At 41.1% G+C, this 25,179-nt stretch overlaps 1 protein-coding gene across 3 annotated transcripts in view; it reads left to right on the top strand.

Moving 5' to 3' along the window:
* kcnt1b (potassium sodium-activated channel subfamily T member 1b) overlaps positions 1 to 12,269 on the top strand; it is a 70,621-nt gene extending 58,352 nt beyond the window's left edge. For 2 of the 3 annotated variants that reach the window (XM_030737105.1, XM_030737104.1), the window contains exons 27-28: positions 394 to 477; positions 570 to 958. In XM_030737105.1, the coding sequence (XP_030592965.1) occupies positions 394 to 477; positions 570 to 713 (228 nt within the window). In that variant the 3' untranslated portion in view covers positions 714 to 958. Of the gene's footprint in view, positions 1 to 393; positions 478 to 569; positions 959 to 1,442; positions 1,776 to 3,852; positions 3,916 to 7,206; positions 7,292 to 10,806 lie in introns of those variants that run through there. The other variant, XM_030737106.1, reaches the window with a different exon arrangement.
* Positions 12,270 to 25,179: the final 12,910 nt, after the last annotated feature.

Below are 25,179 nucleotides of genomic sequence, written 5' to 3'. Positions count from 1 at the left end.
TTAGAATTTGTGATGCACTAGTTCCTCTGTGTCTAAAAAGGTAACAGCTGTTCCATCAGGATTTCCTAGTAAGGTGCAGTTTATTGTCCAAAGTAAATGCGTCTTTTTAAGTGTTTAAGTCTTAAATGAAAAGCCTTCAAAAGAACATTGGTGCCATTAAATATTCATGAGGATAATGCACAGGACAAAATGATTTATTGCAGGTGTTGGAAAGAAAAATTCCCTCAGGGATATAAAATGTGGACACATTTAAAAAAACTAAACACCAAAATCGGAAGGGAAACAAAGCAATTCCTCGCTTTAAATGAACAGTACTGATATTTTGGGGCGCGTATAGACATAAATGCACAAACTGTTTAGTGTAATAAAAACACCTTTTCTCTGTTTTCACAGTCATTTGTGAAGGACTACATGATCGCCATCATCAGGCTTCTCCTTGGTCTGGACACCACACCTGGTTCTGGGTACCTGTGTGCTGTATGTGGACATTTACTCCTACGTCTTAGCAAGTGATTCATGCATGTCAGTAAATGAATGTGTGAAGTGCAGTGACTTTATCGTCACCTTAGATGAAGATCACAGAGGAGGACCTGTGGATCAGGACCTACGGCAGACTCTTTCAGAAACTTTGTTCCTCCAGTGCCGAGATCCCCATCGGGATCTACCGCACCGAGTCGCACATGTTCTCGACCTCAGAGGCAAGTTCGCTTTGATCAGATACTCAGTGGCTGAATCCTGACTTTGGGTTTGGTGTCAGCTTTGGCCGGCCTCTGGTTTGGCTTTAGCTCCCTGCTGTCATTCATCCCCTCCTTTAGTTTTTGCTTGATTCTTGCTCCTTTCTCGCTGATGTTCTTGCTTTGCAGTCTTTAGCTTCTGTTTCCCATTCCCTAAATGGCCTTTCTTTCCTTTGAGTCTGCACACATACTCTCCATTTCATAATACAGAGATGTTCCAGTTGACAGAAATTCACATCAAGCGATGAAATGGACACTTTATTGACTGGTTAACATTGTTGGATGCATTCCCATCTAATTACTGATTAATCACAAGTTTCCAAATAAGAAGTGCAGACAAACTAACCAGCTCTCACATTCCATCATTAATAAATATATGAATAATTGAAATAGTAAATGCAACTTACGAAGGCTTCCACAGGCTCATGTTGAGGCTTCAAAGATCAAATTTGTTTGCTCGGAATGGCCTCATCTTTCATTGCATCTCTTTTTGTTTGGATGTCTGTTTGTCCTTATATTCCAGTCCAAGGACAGTAATGTACAGGTAAGATCCAAACAGGCTGCTTTTATTAGCTGTCTCCTTTTTGGCTTAAAGCAGGCTAAGATGAAAAAATACCTTACTGGTATTTTTTTCAGAATATCAAAAGTTAATTTCCTTCATATTCTTGTAATGCAAGCTTCTGGAAAAAAATACGATTTTCCTCACAGAATCCAGCATTTACACTTCCACCTTACTATTCCAGTCTCAGGTGTCCATCAACGTGGAGCAGGGCGAGGAGCACCGTGATCGTGGAGGGTCCTGGAAGGAGAAGACGGGCTACAGAAACTCCACCGCGAGCGACCAATCAGAGCATCCGCTGCTAAGGAAGAAAAGCATGCAGTGGGCGCGGCGGCTGAGCAGGAAGAACGTCAAGCCGTCGAGCAGAGCGGAGCGCATCTCGCAGCAGAGACTCAACCTTTACCGGCGCTCCGAGCGGCAGGAGCTGTCCGAGCTGGTCAAGAATCGCATGAAGCACCTGGGCCTCCCCACCGTGGGATACGGTGAGCGGAACAGCTGATGTTGTGCATGATGCTTTATGTTGAAAGATATTGCTTAGCTCAGTTCAGGAGTTCACAATGTACAATTGTATTTATTTGTATTTAATTTGTAAATATTAGTCATAATGTGCCAGAAAATTAACAATAATGCAAATTATAATGTTCGTTGCAGATTGGAGTCTCAGTTCTGTAAACATGCCTTTGAGGTCACAGACGCTTTGGATGCAGAAATCGTGTAACTGGTTGAGTTAAAGCTCAGTAAGTGAAGCCTAAGAAACTCGAGGAAGGAAACTTTCAGTCGCACACAGGATCGCAGTTTGAAGCCAGTTCTAAAGCTCAGCTTCTGAAAGAGAGTTTCTTTAAAGGTGCTGTATGCAAGCATTTTATTCTGAAAGGTCCGTCCCGCCTCCCAGTTTGTTTGAGGTGTGGTCGTCCTTGATCTCGTTCAGCTGCTTCTCTCAGTTCTCGTTTTTCTCTCTCGGTGAGTTGCTGTGAGCTGGGGGACCTGCAGTGGGTGGAGACCTGATTCATGACGTTCGCCATTGAAGCACCCTGGCCATTCAGCACGAGAGACTGGTTAGACTGGGCCTGTCCAGTTAGCAGTCGATGTACTTTCATACAGCACCTTTTAATGATTAGCAGAATATTTTCACTATCCTTTTTCTGGAAGGGAAATTGGTGAAACATGTTACCCCCGACAGATCTCTTTAGCCTTCTTGTGTCTTATTAATAATCCAAAAACCAAAGTTTATATAACATATAAGGAATTTAAGAAGCTGGGACAGGCTCAAGATTAAAATGTTGTTTTGTGTTCGGATCGAGAATAGCATGTGACTGATTTCATGTACCTCTGTTATTGCTGCCTTATGTGAGGAACACCCGTGATGGCCTTGGTTCAGCCTGGGCATCATTGGTACCAACAGCTGCAGAACATGTTCTTGTATTTGAGAATGCTGTTGCCTTCCTCAGTTAGCTGCTCTGTTACCACCATTTGGTTTTCCTGGGCTATGCTCTGCTGCTCAGTAATGAAAATGGGGCCATCTCAAAGTGGTCTGTTCATATCTATGCAGCACCCAAAGTTTCAGTCTTGCTGTGCTACGTCATTTAGATTCAGATAAGATAAACTGTCCCTATAGCTTCAACATGGTTGCATGTACTGAATTGAAAAGGGCCAAAAAAAAAGGACCTTTGAGCCTGATGGTAAAGTATATTCATAAACTATAAAAGCAAGGACACTTTAGAGCCTGAAGAGTTCAGGTGATTCTTTTGCTTCACTACTTGATGCTTTTTCTCAGATGGTTAAATTATTTCTGCAGTGCAAGCAGCTGTGTTTGACAAAATTATTTAACCCTCTGATCTGTATTCCACTCATTTTTTATTTTTTTTTATGTCATCTCATTTCCTGTAAAGACGCAGTGCTGTGAGTCTTGTTAGTCCAGATCATTAACGTCACCCTGCATCATCACTGACCTCCAGAAAACCTCATTTTTTTTTCACATCACTTTCACAGCCATCAGACTCCCGTGTGCCATAACTCAGACACACCACCTCACAGTCATGATCATACCATCATATGGATGTGAACACATCATGCATGAGGATGCAGGAGCACGAACTTCGTCTCAGCTGCATTTAAGACTACAATTACAGACTGAAATTGCCTGCATTCTTTCCGGTTCATTTATTCCTTTGGTTTTTTGGGGGGGTTTTTTTGCCTTCTCCCAGCTTCACGCCTCAGAACAAAAAGCAGAATCATGCTCCACATGTGTTGTAATGTGTTGATTAAATACGTTTCAGGAAGAACTCCTGAAGTTCAAGATCTGCTTAAGAACCATGAATGTCAGTGAGGATTTCTGCAGCAGGAAATGACAGATTAATAATTTGGAAGTGATTCTGTGCACACACTGATGCATGGCCTCGTTGCATTGCTCTTACACTTTTAAAAGTTTTTTCTTTGAAACTGCAAATGCTTTCGCTGCCTGCCTCATTCGTTTTCTTTCTGGATTTTGTTTTTCTGTTTTATTTTTAACCCCCCTTCTTTCTCTGCCTCTTCTGTCTCCCCCCCCCCTTTGGCTTGTAGAGGATGTTTCTAATCTCACTGCGAGTGATGTCATGAATCGAGTAAATCTAGGATATTTGCAAGGTAATTTGTGTCCTGTTTATAACTCATTTACAACATGTGAGTGATTACGTCCATCTTGTGGAGAAAGGAATTTGTCCTTTCGCCAGCATCCAATGAAGAATAGTTTTTAGCCACCAAAAAAGAAAGAAAATGCTTAATTGTAGATTTGATCTTTTTTAGTCTTTGCATTACCTGTTGTAGTTGATGTACAACTTATACCTGAGTATAAATGAAAACGTTAGGACGCTGACGTTAACAGTGACTGCCGTTGCTTAGAGTTGCAGGACATTTCAGAGCGCCCATATACAGAGGGGACCAGGCTGCCAGGTTAGCTGGTTGAACACAGTACTGCAACTTTACTGCATGAGTCTGAGCGTGCGTGTGTTTTTATGTGAGCGTGTCCCCTGCCAGAGTGAGCAGTAGGTCAGCAGCCAGTCTCTCGCTGTCTCATTCTACTCTCTCCCTCTCTTTTTCAATCTCTATCTGGTCTTTCTGCATTGTGTTCCCGTGAGGTGACGTCCCAAATGGCTAGAGTACTGCAGGGCATCAGAGTATGGCTTAAAGAGTGGAGCGGAGCGTATTATGTCTGTGGATGGAAGGATATTTGTAGACTATCAATGTATGAAAGGCAACGTGTGTCAGAGATGTTCTGATGTAGAAAATGAACGACATACTGGAGGAAGCGGAGCTCTTTTCCTCGACTGTGTCTGTTACTTTCACATCAGTGCGCCTCAGACTGTATTATAACTTTATACCATGGTCACTTACCCAAAGAAGAAGTTGAGCTCTCTTACATCTGAGAGTTTTTGATCTGGTAGTGCATCACATGGCTCTGTACGCCAGCACGCTGAAGTACTCTCGCTGTTATTTAAAGAGCAACTTAACATTCACTGAAAATATTATATTTGCTGACCTCCAGTGTTTGACTTCTCACTTTGATGTAACTATGCAAAAGGTGCACTCCAAGACCACTGTGTGGAAAACATAGAGAAGGAGAAAATACTAAACGTCTGTAGTACTCTGCTGGAAATGTGGAACAACATTTTTCCAGATATAGTCCCTCATTTGCTGCTTGAGGTCTGGTGACTAAAGGTCACAGTATATGATTCACAGTGCCTTCTCAGGACCAGCAATGGGGAAACTCCTCTGGTTGCAAAAACAGATCAGATTTTTAATAATTTTGTATTAAGTCTACAGAAAGTGATGCTACTGCTCTCTAGTGACTTCAGAAACACTTTCCTAATGAGTTTATAGTCTTAATCAGTGGTTTCAAGGCTTGTTTAACTCAGCACTTGTAAATTATGGTCCCCATTAGAGCCTGATGGGGCAATAAAGCAGGGTATGCTTTTTTTGGGGGGGTTGGGGCTACCTCATGACTGACAAATCTCCACCTTGTGAATGTGGAGTGTCCCCTCAGTGACCCCCTCATGCTTTGTGGTCATCATGTAAGAGGCCAGGTTTGCAGGCGCTCCCTCAGAACAGCTTTGGGCTGTTCTGGAGTTGCACAGACAACAAAATGCATAAAAGCTCCGAGAGGATCCAACAGGATTCGAGTCTTTTCCTTTCATTAGTTGATTTCTAAATATGAAGCCAATCTAACACAGGCAGAAGTGAGCATTCAAATCATTTTGATTATGCCGGATTACAGAGCCATAACAATAAATCCTTCATTTTTCTTCAGCTGCCCACCAATCACGAATCTGTGGCCATAGTATAACTCATATCTAATAAACTGAGTAGTCTGCAGTAACAATTTGTGGATGCGGGGCAGACAATTACAGTAACTGTAAAGTGTAACTGAACAGATCTGAGAGCAGCAGGTTGACCTCTTCCACTCTCACACTCCCAATGTGCTTTGCTTCACTCTGTTTGGTTTGAGTCGCTCTGCGTTTGGTCCAGTCTGACGGATGCTGGAGCATGTTCTTCTGTCTGTGCGTGTGTCACGTGTCACTCGGGGGGAGGGTGGGTTGTGGTGCTGGTGGTGGTGGGGGCTGAGTGTCGTCAGTTAGCATGGCAACCTGCCGCCTTACCAGCCTGCTGGTCCCGTGTGGAATGCGCAGGACATAAAAGGAATGCGACTCAGATCGAGCTGTTGAGTAGCCGCGGACGCTGCCTGCATGCCGGCTCCGTTCTGAAGCTGCGCATGGGGTCAGCTGGCAGCATGTGGGCCTCCCCTTGTTCCACAAAGTGCCCTGTCAGTAACGGTTAGCCCTTCTCTCTCTTTTACCCCGCCTGGCTTTATAAAGGGCCACAAGCAGGTGGGTTTGTCATGGAGACACACGTGCCCTCCTTTTCCTTCCTCCGTCCATCACACAGCACAAGTAGGAGACACTGACAGAGAGCACGCGACACACATACATGCAGACATAATTAACACACACACACGTAATATGACTCATCTGGAAATATAAAGGTTAAACTCTTCATACAGTGTAAGATCTTCACAGTGCAAAACAATTTCTTGTGGAAGCAATAAAAGATATTTGTTACAACTGTTAATGTTTTCAGTGATTATAATTAATGTTTGATGCGGTAAAAGATTACAGCTAACAGGATCTAGATTGCTAAAAGTTTTATTTATCAATTTTATCAGTATTTTTAAGTGTTTACTTGATTTAAAAAAGGGATTAAATGCTTTGCAAATGAACAGTAAAATTTTTAAAATGAATTTGAGATTTTGTTGAAATTAAATGAAAAGGAATTTAGAATTAAATAATTGATTAATTGTTCATTTACTTTGCTGCAGGCTGGACTTCATGGCGGTGCTAAATCTGCCCATTGAAAACATTTATGAAACAAATAAATACAATAAGAGGAAGCCCAAAACTACAGCAGTTATTGTCCTCCCCTTACAGAGTTTGTGTAACAGTAGTAAAAAATACCCCCTCTTTAGTGAAATGGGATTGTATTTCAAATGAGCAATTTCAACTTTTTATTAACATTCATTCTTAAGTGTCTCAAATTTTGAATCTGAAAGTATAACATTACCTAAATACCAATATTATCAATCCAAAATGCAGTTAGGCTATAGTCAAAATACTAATTTATGTAAATGCTAAATTTAGTTAAATGATCATTAATAGTTGTAACAAGGACCTCTCAAATTATCCCCATGTCTCAGATTTTTGCACCACTTGCTCGTTTCTTTTATGTGGGTCACTTTACTTTTGTCCTGCCTGAAAGGCTGAAAACAGGGGAGTGTCATATTAAGTGAATAAAAGGCTCATTTCCTGGCTGATGTACTGTATAATGGAGGGGGACGAGGGAGGGCTCCAGAGCAGCACTGAAGGTCGTCTCTGTCTGTTTTTACAGATGAGATGAACGACCACCAGAACACGCTGTCCTACGTCCTCATCAATCCTCCTCCTGACACCATGCTGGAGCTCAACGATATTGTGTAAGGACCTTTTTCTTTTATCCTTCACACTTTGCTTTGCTAACAGCTTTGTGTTTTATCCATAATGAAGAAAGCGTGTTGTTAGTCTGAGTTACACTTGAACTGAATTAGAATTTAAATCATGATTGTCAAATGACAAATTATTAAGTTTAATGTAGTATTTACAGTCATTCCTGGATATGCATAAAGAAGGGAGATGCAGCTTCCAAACAGTCACCAAAAAGTGACTCCAGCCTGGTTCATAAATTTATATGAGGCAGGAAAAACAGCAGGAAAAGTCTGATATAGTGTGAATATATTCCATTTGAAAACTTTCTAAACCAAAGCAGTTCTCAGACTTACAGCAAAATAAGTTCAACAGAAGTAGCTTTTTTTTTTTTTTTTTTTTTTTTTTTTTCCTCATTTGTACTCCCAGCTGTGTAGCAATGCATCACCTCTTACGATGTGCGAGTCAACATCTGTGGCACACACACAGGTAACGGGTAACGCCTCCTGTAACAGAGACCCAACTGGGTGTGCAGATCTTGGGAGTCAGTGATACAGCTGTCATCTTAACGTGTTGACACTAAAATTTAACTATTCAGAAATGGTCACTCAACAATGTTACACCAGTATTAACCAGAGACATCACTGAAGCTGCATATTAATACTAGTGCCACCTAAAGTGTAACTGTCTCAGAATTATTTCTAGCCTCATAAAAAAGAGAAGCAAGTCTTAATTCCCTCCATGCTACCTGAAATCAAATCTATTTGTTATTTAACTTGCTTTACTTCAAAATCCACACCGAACTTCCACTTTTGAAGCCTCGCCACCACAGAATCCACGGTTGAGTTTATGTAATTATAATGAGCATCCAGAAGGGACAGCTGGCAAATCATTCTGCTTTTCAGTAATGCACTGATCTACCACAACATTATAACCGGTGACAGGCGAAGGGAATCGCATATCGTTACAGTGCCACCTGTTAGGACTGAGATATATTTGGCAGCAAGTGAATTGTCAGCTGTTGAAGTCAAATGTGCTGGAAGCAGCAAGATGTGCAAGTGTAAGGATCTGAGCGATGACAGCCTCTGAACACGGTGGAACGTAGTGGGCAAAATTTTTTTTAAAAACTTCAGTGCTGCCTATGACAGAAATGTGCCAGATCAAAACAGGAAGGCTGCTGCTGCACTACAGAGCCGGTCATGTCGACCCCCATCCATCAGCAAAAGTTTCTAATTCAATTCAATTTATTTATATAGTGCCAAATCACAACAAACAGTCACCTTAAGGCGCTTTGTATTGTCAATGTCAATTTTGTATTGTAAGGTAAAGAATACACAATGATTACAGAGAAAACCCAACAGTCAAAACGACCCCCTATGAGCAGCACTTGGTGACAGTGGGAAGGAAAAACTCCCTTTAAACAGGAAGAAACCTCCAGCAGAACCAGGCTCAGGGAGGGGGGGTCATCTGCTGTGACCAGCTGGGGCTGAGGGGAGAGAAAAAAAGCCAGAGATTAATAATAATTAATGATTAAATGCAGAGTAGAGTATAAAAAGAGTGAAAAGAGGTGAATGAAAAGAAACAGTGCATCATAGGAACCCCCCAGCAGCCTAGGCCTATTGCAGCATAACTAAGGGATGGTTCAGGGTCACCTGATCCAGCCCTAACTATAAGCTTGATCATAAATCAAAGTTTTAAGCCTAATCTTAAAAATAGAGAGGGTGTCTGTCTCCTGAATCCAAGCTGGGAGCTGGTTGCACAGAAGAGGGGCCTGAAAGCTGAAGGCTCTGCCTCCCATTCTACTCTTAAGTATCCGAGGAACCACAAGTAAGCCAGCAGTCTGAGAGTACAGTGCTCTATTTGGGTGATACAGTACTATGAGGTCTTTAAGTTAGGGCCTGATTAAGTAAGAAGACCTTGTATGTAAGAAGAAGGATTTTAAATTCTATTCTAGATTTAACAGGGAGCCAATGGAGAGAAGCCAATATGGGAGAAATCTGCTCTCTCTTTCTAGTCCCTGTCAGTACTCTAGCTGCAGCATTTTGGATCAGCTGAAGGCTTTTCAGGGAGCTTTTAGGACAGCCTGATAATAATGAATTACAATAGTCCAGCCTAGAAGTAATAAATGCATGAATTAGCTTTTCAGCATCACTCTGACAAAGGATGTTTCTAATTTTAGAAATATTGTGCAAATGCAAAAAATAATAAAGATAAAGCTGAGTATCATCTGCATAACAATGAAAATTGATGAGGTGCTTTCTAATAATACTGCCTAAGGGAAGCATGTATAATGTAAATAGAATTGGTCCTAGCACAGAACCCTGTGGAACTCCATAATTAACCTTAGTGTGTGAAGAAGACTCCCCATTTACATGAACAAATTGGAGTCTATTAGATAAATATGATTCAAACCACTGCAGTGCAGTACCTTTAATACCTATAGCAAGCTCTAATCTCTGTAATAAAATGTTATGGTCAACAGTATCAAAGCTGCACTGAGGTCCAACAGGACAAGAACAGAGATGAGTCCACTGTCAGAGGCTGTGAGAAGATCATTTGTAACCTTCACTAATGCTGTTTCTGTACTGTGATGAATTCTGAAACCTGACTGAAACTCTTCAAATAAACCGTTCCTCTGCAGATGATCAGTTAGCTGTTTTACAACTACTCTTTCAAGAATCTTTGAGAGAAAAGGAAGGTTGGAGATTGGCCTATAATTAGCTAAGACAGCTGGGTCAGTGATGGCTTTTTAAGTAGAGGTTTAATTACAGCCACCTTAAACGCCTGTGGTACACAGCCAACTAATAAAGACAGCTGAAGGAGGCAAGTGTGATGCTCTGTGCAGAGTTCTGCTGGGAAACCTTAAGTCATGGCACTCATGTAGGTGTTACTTTGACCCCTGCCTAAACATACTGTAGTTGCAGACCATTCGCACAATTTCAACTCCAACTTTCTGCTATCATGTCACTCAAAGATGTTGATTGTCATTCGCTTTCTATGGTCTCTGGTCACCCCGTCACTACAACAGCTCAACCCTTAAATAATATAGTAGAACCAGCTTGTATGTAAGAGTTATGAATTTGAGATCCTTTTGTTTCATGGCTTCGTGTTTTTTATTATATTATCTTCTTCTTGATATCAACTTTGTGTAAAACATCTGGTAATAATAATTAAATTGCTGCTGGTATACATTATACTATAGTAGAGACTATAGCACTGTGGAGTTTCAGTAAAGGAAGATGAATCATTCAAAGGAAATATTGACATCTTGAGTGATATTTAGCACAAATAGACAGAGCGCAAGTACGTGGTTGGAAAGTTTTTCTTGCAGTAACTTATAGACTAAGCAGTAGACTAAGCAGTAGTTTCAGCTAGTGACAGCACTCAGCTTTCCCAGAGGTGAAATCAAAAACTCTTTGAAAAGGGCAGCTAGGGTTTAATCCAGATGTTTATATTGGAGTACGCCTTTCTGAGTCCAAGTCTGTAACCGCTCCACGTTGTCAGATAATGCTGATTTCTGTCTTTACAGGTATATAATCCGCTCAGACCCACTGGCACACGTGCCAGAGGACTCACAGGTGGGACAGGCTCGTTGTAGCAGGAATCAGCAAGACTTTGGCACAGAGACGAGAGATGAGACTCACCTCTGAAACCCCCCTGAGTCCTCTACACCCTGACCCTTAACCTCTAAAGGCTCATCTGGGCCCACAGAGTTCGTTTGTCTCACACAAATGAAGGCTCCATTCGGGCCAAGATTAGCTATCCATAGTGAATGTGCATTAAATGTCTCTCCGCCTCAGACCAGAAACAATCAGCATCTTAAAAATACACCCCTGAGAGACCTGCTGTTTCCCTACTGAGCTGCTACAGGAGGATGCATGAAGAGTGCCTCGTCATCACCTGCCATACAAACACGCGTCACCCTAGCAAAACAATCTGAAACTGAGAACCAGGCTGTGGAAATGACTCCCTCCTCCCAATAAATGGTTTGAGAGAGTAGAGCGATGTTCTGAGAAGAATTGCACATTTAAAGGAGGTTTAAATGGGATACCTTCATCATCACTTCATTCACGAAGGGGTGTGGTTGACCTCATACCGTGACCTCCTCTGCGCTCGTGTCTACCTGAATTTACAAAAGAACTGAAACGTGGGGCAACTGCGGCCTCCTCCACATCTGAACAATCAAGACGAGGGCAAATGCTTCGAATTTCTTCCTTTTCAGGCATTTATTACATTTATTACACTACTGTGCACTTCTCTTTATTTATAACTTGACCTTAATTCAAACTTTATTGGATGGGATTTTTATTTATTTACAAGCACAACCTTTTTTTTTAAAACAAGCTGACATCTGAGAGTATACACACTGTAGTGGCACTTTGATCAGCCAGGTTAGCGCTACCTTTTTGAAAATGACTTTTGTTGTGGTCATTGTTAGATAGTACACTTATTCTTAATTTATTTCACTAATGTAAGCATCCCAGATCACATCTGCTCAACTGCATGTCACATTTTGTTTACTGTCTTTGTGAATATTGTTCATTTATAAATTATGTGCCATTCTGTATCTCTTCAGTATGGAGCCTGTCAGCAGCAGAACAGGAGAAAAAGGCTTTGATGCCTTGTTTTACTGCAGCGAGTGCACAAAATGTTCATTCATGCTCATAAGACACAGTTTGTGTGCATATTTTGCACAACATTTGTGCTGTTGGTGCCATTTACAGCATTTTTAATGGAATTATCTGACAAAAAATATGACGTGCTGTGCAGCTGATTGTACAGTCCAATAAGTTTGTGCTTAACTTTTGGCGAGTCTAGTTTTTTTATTATGTAACTGATTACTAATTAGCAGTTATTTTAGTCTCGACTTTGAGCTGCACAGTTTATGGATGCAGCTTTCTAACCGAACTCGTTGATTACGGGGTAACTCTGGATAACGCTGCCTCTGAAGAGCCAACATGGCGGCGACCAAAATGGTGGAGTCCACAAACCATTGAGTCATATTATCTTCAGTGTGTAGTTTGCACAAGATGCATCATAAGAGCACAGCAGATCTTTTACACAGCTATCTGTATCACTATTTAGGAAAAGTCAGTGGATTGCATTTTTTAATATGTGCAAACAAATTTTATCTTGTGTCAGATCACATTTTGTGCACTAATTTTAGTGAAACTGCTTCTTTTTTTTTTTTCCTCCCCTCTGCTGCTGACGAGCTCTGTGCTTCTGTGTCATCAGCACTGCAGGAGCCGACCCAAACATCTGCAGCTTCAAAAGGAAAACTGTTCATTGTAAAATATTGATGAATAATTTTCTAAATTTGGGATTCAGAAATCAATGTTAACAATACAGACTTCACACAGCACTTCAGTATCTATCATAATTCAGTATTCATCTGAAGTATTATAAGCTGCATTTTTTTATGTATTTAAGTATTTATCATTGTTAAATAGAATAAGAATATATATATATATATATATATATATAATTTCTAGCATTACTGGTTTTAACAAGGTTTTTTTTTTTTTTTTTTAACTGTCAAGCATCTCAGTGCATATCATGGTCAGTATGCTCTCTGGCCACTTTGTTAGGTATACCTCTTCAACTGTTCAGTGCAAATATCTAATCACATGCTGACAACTCAGTGCATTTAGGCACGGAGTCCTGGTTGAGATGATAAGCTGAAGTTCAAAAGGAGCATCAGAATAGGCGATTTTTCCCAGTCAGTCATCTTTAGGGTTTACAGAGAATGATCTGAAAAATATCTCTGGGCCACAACAGCTTGTTGATGCCAGCTGTTAGAGGAGAATGGCCAGACTGCTTTGAGCATAATTTACATGGGCTCACTAATATTGTACAATAGAAGATTGGGGGGAAAAATTGCTGATGAGTGTTTATTTCTGTTGCATGCTATTGGCATAAACACTATGAAAGCATGGATCCATCCTGCCTTTTATCAGCGGTTCAGGTGGTGGTAGTATATCGATGTGGAGGAGTTCACTGTTCCTCAAATGGCCTCCACAGTCACCAGATAGATTTGGGATGTGGTGGAACAGGAGGAATCTCTAAGGAATGTTTCCAGCAGCTTGGTGAATCTGTGCCATGAAAAATTAAGCATTTCAAAAAGGCAATGGAGGATCTAACCCAGTACTGGCAAGGTGTACCTATTAAAGTGGCTGGTGAGTGCATGCATGTTTGTTTTTTTTCCATCATCTTGACATTTGCTTATTTATGTTCTTGAGAATTAGATGAGAAGCTTTATCTCGCTATCAAATGTCAGAACCAGCAGCTTAGCAGAAAGGCTAAAGTGAGGCTGTAGTTTCTGCAGGACAGCAACAGAAAAATGACTCAGCATCCTGGATTTGTATAGGAATAGAACCAGAATACAAGCAGTTCAGTGCAGTCCTTTACTGCAGAGAGATACATCAAGTCGCACTGTGCAGACCAACTCAGATCGATTACTTGTTGGCAATCTGTCTGTTTTTATAAATTAGATGGTAATTATTTGCAAAGGCGAAGGTTTGCAAACAATTGAAACTGCAGTCAGTCCGAGTAGGAACGAGATATTTTGGAAATCCGTTGCCTCCCGCCAGGCAACCTGTGTAATCATCTTAAAATTGAAAGTGTTGCTCGTTCAACCTCTAGGAGCACAGTTGGTCTCCAACAGCAAAAAAATATCAATGGAGTCAATGGGCAACCACTTTTTTCATAAGTTAACTGTGTCATATTCACTGCGAGGGAAAGGCATGACAGTGGGATCAACCTTCTCATCTGGCTCTCAGCAATAAAGCTGATACTTAACCTTCAAGCCACAAAGTTATTTTAGTGACTGAATTGACTGAGTGGGATCATTTAGGTTTGAGTGAATTATCTATTAGAGTATACCAGTATAATTTTGGTGCTAGCATAACTAAACTGGAGTCCATAACACGGATTACCGTGAAGTCCTTGCAGTCCTTTATTTCCACATTTCTGTTTCAAATTAACTTCTTGTTCTCAGAGGTGTGATAATTAAAGTATTTTGTGTAGAAACATTTAAAACACAGTACTGTGCAAAAGTGTTGAGCCAACCCTCATTTCTTTATATTTTTCTTCCAAGGGGTCAGACTGTCATGAAGAACAGTTCTCCAGCTTTCTGACGTTTTCCTGGCTCCTTTTCATGCATTTTCAGTCCAGTCCTTGAACCTGATCATCATTCGAGCATAAAAAAGACCCAATACCTAACTTGGCAAAGAATCTATTTTAAATTGTTTCTTTAAGCACTTTATTACTATCAGTGTGTTGTAAAAACACACAATTTGTTCACATTTCTTTAGTTGAAGTTATGAAAAATGCAAAAGATAACAGTTTGATGGATATAAAGTTGTATTTTTACACCAGCAAAGTGCTATTGGCTGAAAACTCGGCGTGGTGTGCCAGTGGTGTTAGGGGTCTTGCTAAAATTGATAGAATTATGAACCCAGAACTCAACTTTATTGAAGCAGTGTGGGATCAGCTAGAGAGAGAACAGAACAGAGAGAACTGTTCCTGAAGACTACTTAAAGAAATGCAGATTTCCTGATTTGTTTGGGTTGTGTTGAAGAATAAAGGTGGTCGTACCAAATATTGACTTTCCAGCTTGTTAGAATTGCACAGACTCTGTTTTTGCCTTACTGTATTTTCATGTATGTTTGCACAAATTATTGAAAAATTAAAAATTGCGGCACCTATTTCCCATTTTCCTAGCAAAATATAAGGAAATGAAGGGGGGCTCAAGACTTCTGCATTGTATTGTATACTGCTCAAAAAAAGGGAAGACTCAAGCAATCGTAATATTGATTTTTGGTAAGATTTTTTTTTTTTTTTTTTTTAATCTAGTCTTCAAAGGATTTTGGGTTCCAATGTACATCAGTTCTTCAAATCTTTAGATTTTCATATTATTTCATACATCAAGAGTCAATGTGTGAGTAACATGATTATTTTACAGCACATGTAATTGAATGACTCCACTCAGTCCCTTCAAGGTTGAGGCATCCTCATCAAAAACACTTGCTGAGTACTGACATAGACCTCATTAATAAATCGGTGTCATCAGTATCGCTCGGGTGTTTCTGAATTGATTTCATTTGGTGGCATTTTTTTATGATCATAACTCTTGCAGTACGACTGGTAGCAGAATAGTTTGGTGCAGACATCGACAGGCGCAGTCAGGTCTGTTTCTATCCTGTAATTTTGCCATTTTTTTCAGATTTATTTTGGAACAAGCTGAAAACAAAATGCGCTCCTCTCTGTACGAGCCGCACATTGTGTATGACACAGTATCTGATCTTGATTTATCTTCTTTTAGCTTCTCTCAGCTGTACATTTGGTTTGCTCAGTGTGTATATAAGAAGTTTATGTGCTCATTGTTTACCAATTTGTTTTGTGTGATGAAACATGAAACTGTCGGACTTGAACTAGTTTTGCACTATGCTCTGCGGGAATGTCCAGAGCATAACAGCACCCTTTAATATGAATCTGTGGAACACGGTGGACAGTATTCAACCATTCCCACGAGGCAAAAACAGGAGATGTGCAGTAACCTACAACTCGTTTGGTTTACCCTGTGAATGTTTACAAAGTTTCATTTCGTTTAGTTGGATTCATTTTTCATTTGTCAGGAATTTAAGATTGTTTTCTCTCTTTGAGATTTGCCATTTTTTTCCTTTTGTTTAAAAAAAAAAGCGTAAGCTTTTTCATGCTTTGCATTGTTTGCATATTTGCAAAGAGTTCTGCTGAAATGTACTGCTGTTCTTTGTTCATCGGCCCCTCTGAAGCGTCAGTTTACAGGGCAGGGGAGGTGAGGAGTGAAAGCATGAGCGACTGCAGTGGACGATGCAATCAGTGTGCAGATCTACTTGTGTGACATCTTCCTGGGTCTTCACTTGTGACAAATCCTAACACTCCAGAAAGAGTTCACTTCACATCTCCTACTGTCCACACTTACAATGCCACACGGGGCATGTAACACACACACACACAAAAAAAAAAAGCATGTTTTGATGTACAAGCTTGCCGAGAACGAGACATTTTGTACATTTTGAGGAACGTTTAGTGCAAAACCCATAATCGAGTCAACTGCTTACAAGCTGGAGCCATTATTTGATACTGTGTATTTATATGAACGGAAACGTGCATGTTGTCTCTGTGTTAACAAAATCCCACTGTATGTATTATGTTTACCTCCACTTTGTTTTTGAGTCATTGTCAAATTTTTGGTACAATTTCTAATGAGAAGTGTTCTTCTCCACATTCATAATATGAACAAATAAATGCTGCATGCAGCCAGAGTGAACAAACAAAAAGTTTTATTTCATTCATGTGAGTAATATGAGCATAATCACATGTATTTTGCATCATTTGCAGCTTTCATTTGATCACTGTGTTGTCTTACAGTCGCGCCATGATTGAGACGAAATGTCATCTAGCATATTTTAAAACTCATTAACAACTTTTATTTCAAATGATGAGCAGCAGTTTTACGGACAGTAATGCGTTTAGGTTGCTTCTTGGCCTTGAGCTGTAACTTCCTCAAGGAGCAGCTAAAAGTCACTGTTGGCCCAGAAACAGTTGGACAGAGTTCAGACCTCTGAAGTGATTGGGGGTAATCATAGACTGTACATAAACGATGGATGCAGCCACAGCAGCGTCAACCATTGGTTCGTAAAGTTTAGTTTTTAAGCTGTGACTGGCACATTCTGGATGTTGCCATCAGCAGCAGAAAGGGATCGATCCAGTGGAGAGCCTGATTAAATTGTACAGCATTTTGAAAAGACCGTGATAGTCATATAGATAGTTACATAGAAGAAATGCATGTCGCTAGCTAAAATTACACATTTTTTCTTTTGCGTTTTTGTTTATATTTGTGCATGCTCATTGTAGCTACATTTGGTTTCAAATCAGGTGGTGTAACTGATGGCCTTAAGACACTGTATGCTCAGCAACAGCAACTTGTGACTCACAAGTTAACCCCATCCTAAACCATACCCTGTTTTATCATCTATTATATTCTAAATAAAAGTTAGGAGGTTTGCGGGTTTAAGGCCCATTAGCTTCCCTTTTCAGACCCAAACACCTATGTTCATCTTTTATATACAGTCTACGGGTTCGGCATTTGTTAGCTGACCTTTCTTCGGGGGACAGCGGCAGGGCTGCTCTGTACCAAAACGACAACCTTACAAGTTTGACTCTTTCTGCTTCAGTTGTGATCATTTTTATTTTAATCTGTCCTTGGGTCTTGTTGGAGTCCAATAAAAAATGTGAAAAAAATAAATAAAAATGATCCCTCATTTCTCTTTGACAGAACTAAGAATGACAGTGATTATCACATGATTTATTTCATCACTGCTCCACCACTTACTGTAGGAATCAGCTGAGAGTGTGATTGTTCTTGAGGAGTAACAGGAAAGCCACAATGGTTACAAACTGAGTTCTAAACTCCCGTGTCAGTTCTCTTCTAGCGCCTTTGCTTGTTGGCATGTGTCTGCTTCCACCTCTGTCTGGTCCAGCGGCCGTTGTTTTGAACGACTTCATGCAGCAAGTTCATGAAGGCGTACTCGTTCCCAGACAGCAGTGTTTCATCATCAGGTGATGTGCCACCAGAGGGAGCCTTTGAGCTGGAGGCCCTGTTTTCTGCCCTCTGCCTGCTGTGCGCAGCTCGCTTCAGGTCTGTTGTCTGATCTTCCTTGCTGCTCTTGTTGTTGTTGGGTGCTGGCTTCTTTGCAGATGTCAAACCTCGATTTTGACTGAGATTTTCTTGATTCACATTTTGTTTTTCAGGAGTTGTCTGTGTCACAGTGGCAGAGTCATCCATCGCCATGCCCTCTTTCTTTGGCTGTTCGGCTTCAGTTGGTTTTAATAACTGAGGGTGTCTCGGGTTCATGTGAGCTTCCATTTGATTTTTCATAGTTTTATCTTCGTCTTTGCTCCCATCAGAACTGAAGGGATGGCCTAACTCATTTACAATCTTCTTCATTTCATCTGAAAACTTTTCTGCTATATTTTGTGTCCAAACGGTGAAGCCACCATCCTCGTCCTCCTCTGCTTTCCTTTTGCATCTTTGCTGCCACAGAGCTGCAGCTGGGGGCCAAGTGGAGATCCTCTTGATAACTTTGCCACCCTTTGACCTTTGACCTGGACCCTCAGTGGACTCTTCAGCAGGAACTGATTTGTTCTGGTCTGTGCCGATGCTCAGGTAAGGTACCGTGTCTGTGCTGACAGGAACACGTTCGGGGGTTTCATCCAGATTTGTACCAGCATTGGCTTGTTTTTCATTCTCCTTGAGAACATCCTTGAGATTTTCTGTGCTAATTCCTCCTCCTGCTGCTGCGGCTTCACTTTCATTCATCATCTTCTGCTTTCTCTCAGCTGGTTTTTCGGTAAGTTTTGCTTGAGCCTCTGCCTCAGTGTGCAAAGTCTCAGATGCACAAAAAGGAGATGTGAGGATTACAGCATTTGCTGACTTGGCTCTGATTCCAGTAAAGGATCTCATCCAAGCCACCTCTGCTTTTACAGTCTCAGAGGATCTCAGAGACTCATGACTTGATCTGCTCTCTTCTTCCACCTGTCCTTCGTCTTCTCCTGGTGTCACAGTTTTCTTGTTGCGTTTCCTTCTGCGCTGCACACCCAGGAAACACACCACAAACAGCAGCACACAGAGGACCGCTGCAGAAAGGACCGAGTTGGCAGGAAGACTACTTTAATAATGCATTAGGATTTTCAATACTATCAAACAGAAATATACAATAGAAACATACCAATCACAGCAACGAGTACACAGACAATGTTAGTATCTGACAGTGGTTGTGATGGAACTGGCAAAGGAAAAAACAGCACAGATTACATGTGTTACTATTTCAGAATTCAGATGGCAAACAGAAGTTGAGGAGACTCCCATGTACCTGTCACCCCTGTAGGTTTAGAAGCAGTTGTGGGTGAGCTGGTGAATTTGAGGAGGATGGAGGTCTCTGCTGTTTTGTCCAGAGGTGACGTCACATGGGTTCCTGAGGAGAGAGAGAGAGACAAACTAGAGAGTTCATAATCTTTAAAATGCAAAATGTTTTGGCTTCTGAAAAGGAGGAATTGTGCAAAAAGAAGAGAAAAATTAACACAGATGTTTGACCACTGGATTATAGTCAGATTTATCATGTCACTCTGGCGCCATCTGCAGGCCAATACCATCCAGCGTATCAGGATGACTCACACTGAGGGTGTGTGCAGTTACTGCAGTTTATATCAAACACATCTGACTGACTGCAGGAACATGAGAAGAATTTGTCAGCGGGTGGAGGTGACAGAAATAAAAAGTGATGCAAAAAGTTGTTTCTAAAAATATTTTTTCTAATTTGTTAAACATTTCACCACCTTTAACCATCTTCTTGTTACTGGATCTATGATATTTAAATTAAATTAGCTCCATGAAATTTTGAGGCTCTGATAGAGACAAAAACTGAGGAACTCCCACAATTTTAAAGTTTTGAAATAGAAAGTGAAGAAAGAAGAGCCGCATGTACCAGAGTGAGAGGAGGTTACTGTGGGTGCATCAGTGGGTTTGACTGAAGTTTCTGTCTTTGATGGTGGTCGTGATGAAGAGGTTGCCACTTTTACTGCAGGTAAAAAAAAGAGACGCTGATTGCTAATTTTTTACAGAGATGATAATATTCCTGTCATAATGGTGAATTTCAATGGGACAAAAACTTGTGCATAAAGAAGCAGCGGTACCAGTGGATGCAGGGCCAGGTGTTTGTGCATAAGTGGGCTCAGGATGGAGAGAAGTTTCTAATGATGATGATGATGATGCTGGAGAGAACAGCCGAGACACACGTGTGCACAAATTTCAAATGGAAAGAAATTCAAATGTCTAATAGAAACTGGGAAGAAAAAATCCTGTAATTAGCCAATAATTAAATACGTTTGGACTCAATGAGTCAGAGCTATTGGGTGAGGGCAGATATCAATATACACGTTCATGATTATGACGTGTATACGGACACTTTATTAGGTACACCTTGCCAGGCTGGACCCCCTTTTGCTTTCAGAGCTTAATTCTTCATGGTGCAGATTCAACAAGGTTCTGGAAACATTGTTCACTGATTTTTAGTAAACACTGACATGATGACAAGATCTTATGACTGGCATTTGAGTTTCCATGTTCAAGAAACCACTCTGAGAAGGTTTGAGTTTTGCGACATGGTGCATTATCCTGCTAGAAGCAGCCATCAGAAGATGGCTACACTGTGATCATGCATGGATGATATTAAGGAATTATACTCAAGTAGGCTGTGGCATTTAAATGGTGCTCACTTGGTACTAAGGGGCCAAAGTGTGCCAAGAAAATATCCCCCACACCATTACACCAGCAGCAGCCTGAACCATTGATACAAGGAAGGATGGATCCGTGCTTTCAGCAAATTCTGATCCGACCATCTGATTGTCGCAGCAGAGATAAAGATTCATCAGACCAGGCGGCGTTCTTCCGATCTTCTACTGTCCAATTTTGGAGAGCTCGAACTGTAAACGTGAATTGTAGCCTCAGTTTCCTGTTCTTAGCTGACAGGAGGTGCACCTGATGTGGTCTTCTGCTTCAAAGTTTGATGTGTTGCGTCTTCTGCCTACTTTTGTTGTAACGAGTGTTTGAGTTACTGTTGCCTTCCAATCAGCTCAGAGCAGTTTGGCCGTTCTCCTCTGACCTCTGGCATCAACAAGGCTTTTTCATCCAGAGAGCTGCTGCTCACTGGATATTTTTGTGTTAATAGGCAGTTGAGCAGGTGTACCTAATGAAGTGCTCGGTGGGAATAAATTTAAATATGAACCAAACAATGTAACAGTCTTTAAAACAGGTGGAGTAACTTTTGGTAGGATCTCAGTGGGTTTAGGCTCTGGTAGAGACAAAAACTGAGGAACTCCCACAATTTTAAAGTTTTGAAATAGAAAGTGAAGAAAGAAGAGCCGCATGTACCAGAGTGAGAGGAGGTTACTGTGGGTGCATCAGTGGGTTTGAATGAAGTTTCTGGGTTTGATGCTGGTGATGGGGGGGTTGTCGCCACTTTTACTGCAGGTAAAAAATAGAGATACTAAGTGGCAGTTATTTAAGTAAACAGATTAAACTTTTAGAGCAGAATAAACAAAAGTAGCAGCTGTACCAGTCGATGAAGGGCCCACTGGCGGTGTTACTGATAAGGGCGATGCCACGCATGCTGATACGTTCCACACCAGTTGATCCCTCAGAGACGGAGGACTCTCGCAGGTCATGTGCATTTCTTTGTCTAGCAGAGATCTGCTCTGTAGATCTGAGGAGAGAAGCAGCTTTAGGTTTCCAGGTGTTTTTACAACCACGTTAATTGTTGTCATTTATCTCATTTTTCTCAAACCTTTCACAAAGGCAACAAAGTCTTCAGCTTCACACGAACAGTCCCAGGGGTTCCCATCTAATCTGATCCTGGTGGAAGTCAGAGACTTGAAGGCTTGTGGCGAGACCCAAGTCATCTTGTTCTCGGACAAGTCCAACTCAGCCAAGATGGTCTGGGCGGTGAAACTATTCTGCTCAATGATCCTGAGCATGTTCTTATTCAGCCTGAGCTTTGTGAGGTTAGTCAGTAGGCTGAACGTGGATTCGTTCAAGACTTCAATTTCATTTCCTGTAAGGCTGAGCTCACTCAGGGCAGCAGGCTCTCCAAACCAGTTTGAATGAATCTGTGACAGATTGTTCAGCTCTAAACTGAGATACCTGAGATTAGAAAATGAGCTGAAGGCTTTTTCTGCAATTCCCGTGACGCCTGCAATATTGATCGTGAGCCTGGTGATAGAGGCGAGGTTCTCACTCTGTAGCACCGTGGAGTTGATTTCTCCAACATCCTTCAGGAGCATCAACAGAGATGAAGGACCAGGCTCAAAGTCTAAGTGGGCAGAAGTGTTATTAGAGGGGTCAGTGCAACACACAAGCTCAGTATAATACACAGGTAAAGCTCCACCTCACTTTGCTTCATTTTTCTATATTATCTGAACCGACATCTGAACTCAAAGGAAGAAACTGTATAAGATCAAAGCATCCTGCAGCTATGCAAGCTTAAGTGACTCTTTTGTTGCTTTTGCTTCCACCTAGTGGTTGAAAAATGTTACAGTCGCTATTACAAGTTAGCAGGTATGACCCAAGGTTATTATAGTTCACCTGAACTGAAGAACTAAGGGTGAAAACAAGATTTTGATTAACAGAAATAAAAATAAAAAAATAGACTTCAAATTTTGAACTTATAAAACTAAAAAAACTCATCTGGTGCCTAATGAGAGCTAGGCTAAATTAAGAATAAATAAGTAAAATTAAAAGATGAAGAAAAAGAAATAAACTATAACCTCGGCATGAAGTTGATTAACTTTTTCTGGGGTATACAAAATGTTACTAAGTCTATTTGAAGGCCACCATTAAAAGTGCAGAAACAAAATTCCTTACATGCTGGGAAGTTAAAGCAGATCATGATTGTTCCCTCTCTGATACAAGGACGACTCAGGTGGACAACTGCCAACAACAGAACACCGGCTACGACTGTGGATGCAGAGCAATCGAGTTAGTTGTACTCCAACATTTAATGCTGTGTGTGAGCATTAAAACCAGCAGCACTTACCCCTCATGGTGACGGTCTGATCAACTGCAGGATGCAGCTCTTCAGCTTGGACTGTGCAGTGACAGTTTGCAGGTTGTGGTGGTCTTGTGATCACCTGAACTAACAGGTGTGACAAAGAAACAGAGTTGCCATGACAGAGCGGAGTCTGCCATGGTTATGGCTCTGCGTTTGCAGCCGCTGTTCCAGTTGGCTGATAAAGCACGAGACGGTTTCTAACAGTGGGGGGGCTGAATTTGTTTTGACAACATAAAGGGACGTATTAAGATTTTCTTTATTTACAATTCTGTGATGTTTAAATTAAACTGAATTGAATTTTTATAGCACCATTTTAATAGGAAGGGACCTCCGGCAGAGCCAGGATCAGGGCCGGCAGCCATCTGCTATGACAGTTTGGGGGGTGAGGGGAAATATGTTCTCAGTCATCTAAATCTGAGTCTTGAAACGAAGGCAGCTGCACTTTTTGTTTGTTTGTGAAGATGTTTCTCTCTCATCCAAGAGGCCTCTTTAGTTCTATAACAACTCATGGAGAGTCTCAGGTATTTAACTCCTTGTAGGGTTGTCCCCTTGGGGATTGTGAGTCCTATCCCAGGATTCTCCATCAGTTCTTTTAAAACTGAAGAAGCCTCTTAGAATAGAGCTGAAACATCCTCCTCAACCAAAAAGTTGTTCAGATGCCTTCTTTACAAGTGCTCAAAACTCATGTGGGGTCATTCTAGGAGAAATGCTCAGTGCATCATGGGAAGTCCCCTCGCAGGCTTAGACTTTAGCAGCATCACTAAAGAATGATTCAGGGGTCACTTGATCCAGCTTTAAGCTTCAGCAAAAAAGAACATTTTAAGCTGAATCTTAAAAGTAGAGAAGGTGGCCGTCACCTGAACCCAAACTGGTTCCACAGCTATCAGCCTGATGGCTGTGGAACCACAAGTAAGCCTGCAGCCTGAGTGCTCTACAGGGAGAACATGCTGCTATGAGGTCTCCAAGGTCTGATGTTGCCTGATCGTTCAGGACTTTGTACATGAGAAAAGCTCAGCTGGTGGCAGCTGTCTGTGAAAATCCCTATTTGTCTTCACTCATGTGTACGATGTACCTAATATGGCCTCACCCTCCTGTTGTTTAAACCTTCTGTTTATCAAGGGCAGCCAATCAGAAGTAGGTTCAACTCAAAGGTGACTTTGAAGGCAGAGGTGCAGCCTGTTTCAGTGACATCATGGCCTGGTTTAAATTAGAAACCCAGTCATCCTGGGTGGAGTTCTTTTTCTGCTGTATCAGTTTTCATTCATTGATGGACAGATGTCTGTTCCAGTGAAAAGATGCAGCCTCTCTTCTTTAGAAAATAAAAGTGTGACAAACAGAAAAAAGTTGTGATGCTTTGTTAATCATTGTGGTGTCAAACAGCAACAGAAAACAATGAATCTCATGAATGGACAAATGAAGCCATGAGAAAATAGAAATGAAAAACGTGACTTTTATTGACTTGAAAATTTATAGTTTCAGTGCTTCCATTTTAAAATAAATAGATGGCATGGGATCAAAGATAAAATCAACGAGGATGAAAAGTACACGTGTAACAAAAAAAAAACAAAAAACTGATCAATGCCAATACAATCTTTTAGGTAACATAAAAATACGCTCCCGTACAATTAAAGATCGACCACCTCTCCCGCCCGACTTCCCCAAAAACACCAAAATGCAGCAAGAGAGAAATCAAGTATTTCATGGTTTTTGGAGACAGCAGTAGTATCACGTCAGCGGCGGCTTTAATCGTCAGTGTTAAATCTTAGGGTTCGTTTTTCTTCGGAGCGCACAAACGGCAGTCTCATTATTTCTTAGTTTTACGCCCATTCAAAAGGTAAAATCCCCCAATAAGCAGAAAGTAAAGTGCTCGTGCAACACTTGGGGTTGTTTGAGGCCAACAAACGGTTTCTTTAAAAAAAAAAAAAAAAAAAAAAAAAGCACTTTGATTTTTGAAAAAGACAGAAGAGAGACGACGTGGCAGTGTTGTCAACACTTTGGAGGAATGTTCTTTAATGTTGGTACATAACTGAACCACAACACCCCCCCACCCCCAAACACACAGAGACCCCACCCCCTTTGTGAATATATCAAATACTGTCATTTGAACAGGTTACAGAGCAGCACGGAGGCACTCTTCACAACAAGAGTGAGCGAGCTGCTGCTGCCATTAAAGATGGGACAGGCTGACAGAAACACTTGGGGAGGGAAGGAGTGGCGTTTTTTTTTGTGTGTGTGTGGGGGGGGGTTTACATTGT

Source organism: Archocentrus centrarchus, chromosome 9, assembly GCF_007364275.1.
Source record: "Archocentrus centrarchus isolate MPI-CPG fArcCen1 chromosome 9, fArcCen1, whole genome shotgun sequence".
Classification (NCBI taxonomy): Eukaryota; Metazoa; Chordata; class Actinopteri; order Cichliformes; family Cichlidae; genus Archocentrus; species Archocentrus centrarchus.
The sequence above is the reverse complement of the archived record's forward strand: the minus strand, read 5'-3'. Positions and strand labels throughout refer to the sequence as shown.